The 5296-nt window shown below is 29.7% G+C and overlaps 1 protein-coding gene across 1 annotated transcript; it reads right to left on the minus strand.

Annotated features, from left to right (window-relative positions):
* Window positions 1-478: 478 nt before the first annotated feature.
* Window positions 479-4965, minus strand: LOC117175226 (ATP-dependent (S)-NAD(P)H-hydrate dehydratase). Its single transcript, XM_033364890.1, has 3 exons — window positions 4483-4965; window positions 3338-4306; window positions 479-1060 (listed from the first exon to the last, which is right to left on the minus strand). The coding sequence occupies exons 2-3, from the start codon at window positions 4276-4278 to the stop codon at window positions 1000-1002; spliced, it is 1002 nt and encodes a 333-aa protein (XP_033220781.1). The 5' UTR covers window positions 4279-4306; window positions 4483-4965; the 3' UTR covers window positions 479-999.
* Between the last annotated feature and the right edge of the window lie 331 nt (window positions 4966-5296).

The raw sequence follows: 5296 nt of genomic DNA on the forward strand, positions 1-5296 counted from the left end.
GGATACTTATAAGATACTACCATGATTTTTTCAGATTTTTTGGTCCAAAAATAAATTAGGCCAAAAACCGGCCTTACCGACCCTCCCCCTTTTCAACAAAATTATTTTCAACTAAAGCCAAGAATCTTCAACCAGAAAAATAGATTTTTCAAGTAACAAAGTATTTCCAATTGCAACCAAGTAGTTGCATTTTCAACTAAAAAAGAACATTTTTCATTCAAAAAATGCTTCAACTAAAATCAAGAATCTTCAACTGGAATACTTATATTATCAATTAAAAAAATTAATTTTCAATAAAAAAACGATAGTCAACAAAATAGTTTAATTTATAAGCAAATAAATAAATCATTTGACCAGACACTTAAATAGACTATTTTTCAATAGAAAAATTGAGTTTTCAAACAAAAAATGACTTAACAAAATTGTTCAAATTCCTACAAATTAGAATACTTTTTCACAAAAAAGTTGAATTTTTAAAGAAACCCGTGAATATTCAACGAGAAAGATTAATTTTCCACTGAAAAGAACGACTTTTCAAGTAAATACGTTAATTTCAACCAACAAATACATGGATTACAAGTTAATTACTTTGATTGCTTAAATTACTTCAAATTATCTGGATTTTCAAGTGGATTACTCTTTATTACTCCGTGCTATCTGGATTACAAGTGTAGTGAATTTTCTCCAGAAATTTAGAACGATAAAAACGATCCTTAGTGCCTTTAATTTAATTTCATAAAGACGAAATTCGGTAAGTTTTTTTTTTACTTCAGCACACTTGGATTCTCTTCCTTATCATTAAATTTTATATGACTTTTAAATTGATGTATAAAAAAAAGTTATATTTTTTTAGGAGAAATAAAAGTCCACAATCAAAAGTAAATAATTTCTATATTTTCTCAAAACAGTTAAATGAGGAAAATATTTACATTAACTCAAGTTTGAAGTAAATGCCTGGATTTTTTCTCTAACTTATTAAAACTCCTTTCCAAAATTACTTCAATGAACATTATTTTTATCACTGCTTTTTGTTCGACTTCTTCTACAAAACGATGGAGTTCTAAAAGTTAAAATACCTATATAAATTCAACTCCTCTACAAAATAAACTTTAAAAAACAAAATATATATAAAAAAACCTATTATTTTTAAAAATAATTTCCCTTCATTTAAGCAAAATGCCAATGTAAAATAAAAAAATGTGTCTATTCACAGAAAACTAGACAGGATGGCCGTTTTTAACTAGGACACAATGCCCAGTCATTTACCCGTTCACAAGTAACAACATTTTTTCATTGAAAGTAATCAAAACTGAACTTTAAATTAGAACAATAAATGTGGAACTCTTTTACATTTTAACTTTTTAAATTTAAGCATAAAATGTTGTAATACAAACACTCAATTAAAAATTAAACGATGTTTTTTAAATGAACACTTTTATATATTAGAAGTCAAATTATTTTTATTTCAATTCATTTTAAATTAATAATTGTTCAATTGTTATTTAAACGTAGATCAAGATTCAAAACTTTCTGTTAGAAATAAAAAATGGAACAATTAAAATTCTGAAGTTCAATGTTTAAATTAACACTCTGAAATGTTAAATATTCAAGGCTATTTCAAGCAATTCAGTTAGAAATTAGAGTTTTAAATATTCGACTCACAATAGCTTATTTCAGGTGAAGAGTCAAATATTACTAAATATTAAATAATGGTTATTTTTTCAATAAAATTTTCCAGTAGAGAGAGTTATAGTTAATGAACTTAAAACATTTTCTTATCAAAACTTTTAAATTTTAAACTTTTTTAGTTTTGAAATATTAATCAAGAATATAATCAGAGTTGGTATTTTCTTTTAATTTCACACTTGAAAATTCAAATTTTGAGTTTTTAACAGTTTAAAATTGACAATTAAATATCCAGCTATTAAAAATTCGACGGTTGAGAATTCAATTGGACTTTTCAAAGATTGAAAACTGTACTTTTTAAAATTCAATTGTTAAAAAATACATTTTTTCATTTTCAACAGTCTAAAATCAAGAAAAAAGCATAATTTATACCTATTTTGAAAAATTGTTTCAAATTTTATATTTACAAAATTGAGTTTTCAACTGTTAGAAATTTAATACCGAATTTTCAGCTATCAAAATTTGAGCTTTTGAAAACTAAATTTTCTTGAATGTGCAACAGTCTAAAAAGAACAAAAAAAGTACTTTTTTGTACCTATTTTGAAAAATTGTTGAAAATATTATATATGCATAATTTTAAATGAAAATTTATTAAATAAATATGTAAATTGAAATGTTTATTAAATTCCACATCTAACATTATGTAAATATAACATTTTTTACACTCGCTTTTTTCTTCTACTTTCAACATTTAATTGTCGACTTTTAAAAATACAATTCAGTTTTCGATTTTTTTTGTAAGAAAATAAAATTCAACTGTTGAAAATTCAATTTGCTAGAACTTCAGGTATTTACATGAGATTAATATCAAATTTAAAATCCTATTTAACGTCCAATAATCAAGTTAATGTGAGGAACTCCTGAAAATAAAAGCAAGAATCTAACAGCACCCTTATCAAGGCAAAGAAAATTATATAATAAAATAAAAATAAATATAACATAAAAATTAAATTAAATTAAAAATAAAAGTTTTAGTCGGCAGGTACAGGAAACAAATAAATTTTAATAATATAAATATAATATAGATACATAATAAATTTTTTGGTTCCTCTGCCTGCCGACTACAACCTTTATTTTCATTTTATTTTTATTTTCTCATATAATTTTCTTTGCCTTGATAAGGGGGCTGTATGAGTGCCGAAACGTTGATTGCAATAGAAACATTTTTTGGTGTTTGTCCAAATTTGGTCTTTAGACTCTCGGTTTTATTTTCAGGAATTCCTCACATTAATTCAATTTTCTTTCATTTTTAACAGTCGAAAATTAAAAAAAGAGTGAATATTCTACGTTTTTACATTTTTAAATGTTATATTTACATAATTTGACATAAAAATTGAATAATTAAACATTTTAATCAGTAACAATATTTTCCATTTGACCCAGTTAAGAATTTATGAAATTAAAAAAAATTCCAAATCTCCTTTTAAGTCTTCAAAACTGCATTTCGAATTCTTTAAATTGAAAATTAAGATCCCAAACGGAAAGTTATGAAAGTAACCGATATTCGAATTACGGATTGCAAACTGAATGATTTCACAATTAAAAAAGTTAACATTTAAAAAAAAAGTAATAACTTTTAGGGTATCTCGGTCCAGCGGCCACCCTGCTAAAGTCCTCAAAAATAAAAATAGTCTCCAAAATCATAGCTCACTTTGCAAAGTAAGTTTCAAAAAGTTTCGCAAATACAGGTTCAATTTGTTCAATCATGTCTGACGTCAACATCGACCTCTGTTTAACTTTAAACCCAGCTGCGTTGCACTCTCTCGTCAGCCTAGAAGCAGCATAACACGCAACAATTTGAGGCGAAAGGGCAGTTTCACTGAGTCCAGCACTGAGTGCCCACCACCAGAAAACAGCCAAACTCCCTGCCAGAAGATCACCCTGTCCTCCACATCGTCTCCCAGAACCTGCCAATGAACATGTTATAGGTTCAGTATCCTTGTGACCATCCACGATCGTGTCCTTCGCTCCCTTGAGAAGAATAACAACATTATTCCCAATAGATTCGGCCAACTGCTTCACATCAGCAGCTTTAATAACAGGTGTTGGTTCTACTGTTTTCTCCAGGAAGGCCTTCGAAAGTCGACTGAATTCCATCGCATTCGGGGTGAGAATAACACCTGGGTAATCCTTCACTAGACCTGGTTTCTGGGCAATGAGAAAAAGACCATCTGCATCAATCACGAGCGGTTTTTTGATATAACGACAAATACCGATTAACTCTGCGACTGTCTTCAGGGTTTTTTCATCCCTCCCAAGACCGCAGCCAATCACGATCACCTGCAGACGTTCCAACCAAGGTTTGATTTGCTTGATCGCATATTGGTGATCCAAAATTGGATGGACTATTGGCTCGGGATTGAGGGATTTTATTGGCAGAGCTGCTTCTTGTGTGCAGAATATGTGGGCCAAATCCGCCCCAACACGAAGAGCACTCATTGCTGCGTAATAAGGCGCTCCTGTATATTCCAGCGAACCTCCGAAAATTCCGATCCGACCATCCTGACCCTTGTGCTTCGCGTTAGTCAACGATGGGACTATTTTTCTAACAGCTTTTACCATTCGATCATCGATGGTTGAAGTTGAAGACATTCTCAATATTGGAAATTTAGGTATGCTCCTGCAGACAAAGAGCCAATTTGCCAAAAACTTATTTTGCAAAAAAATTCTAGTCATAGTGAATATAAAAATACTGTTTAATTATAATTTTTGAGGTTATTTTCTGAATAATTATGTGTGAGAAAAATTTATAAATACCCTTCGTGTTCGGAAACTACTTCAAGAAATAATAATTACCTGGTGAATTTGAAAATATTGTTCAATCCCTGATTATATTATAGTTTCTTTGATTTTTTTTGTATGATATATTTTGAGAAATAAATTTCTAAATGTCCATGACTTTGACGTATTTTGTATCGCAGTCACTCACGCACTGATGAATTTAGATACGACTTAATTTGGTCATTTTATGAGTTCCGAATATGAAAACGTGAATTTTGATGACAACTGGACAAACGGAAAAGACGAACGAAGAAAAAACAAAAGTCAAACTTTCAAGGTACAACTTTTGGAGGACAAAAATATAAGAGAAAAATTTTGCCGTTGACGGTTTTGCGAATGCTCTCGATTGCTAACTGTATTCCACAAAAAACTGATGAGTCACTTTCGATCGACGTAAATAAACTTTATGTTGAAATAAAAAGTCCAGGAGTATAATCAGAGTATACTTGTAAAATAATCACACTACTCACTGACGAAATATTCAGCGCAATCCTTGCGCCGATGATGGCGACATTTTAGGTTATGTTGTGTTATCAAAATAAACAAGTGGGCATGCCGGTAGCATTTCCGGTATTTCTTGTTTTGAAATAATCTTATACGAACAGGAATAGGATTTAAATATTAGAAATCAATAAAAAAAAAAGTATTTACCAATTCGATGTCACCTTTATTTCGTCCTCCAGATCCTCCATCAGATTCGGTCTCTTCGGCACTTTATTGAGATTTTTTTATGCAAATTCCGCACTGATTTAACAATCACTTTTTGCCCCGATTTATGAAAGATCCGAAATATCAAAACCGCGCTTTGATAGGCAAACCGAATATAGCT

Source organism: Belonocnema kinseyi, chromosome 6 (genome assembly GCF_010883055.1).
Source record: "Belonocnema kinseyi isolate 2016_QV_RU_SX_M_011 chromosome 6, B_treatae_v1, whole genome shotgun sequence".
Taxonomy (NCBI): Eukaryota; Metazoa; Arthropoda; class Insecta; order Hymenoptera; family Cynipidae; genus Belonocnema; species Belonocnema kinseyi.

Bases quoted from the DNA above. Each gene is read 5' to 3' on its own strand.
- LOC117175226 (XM_033364890.1), bottom strand. From the start codon at position 4,278: ATGTCTTCAACTTCAACCATCGATGATCGAATGGTAAAAGCTGTTAGA. The intron at 1,061-3,337 runs GTGAGCTATGAT...TTTAACTTTTAG, and splicing joins TTTGAAACTTACTTTGCAAA to AACTCCATCGTTTTGTAGAA.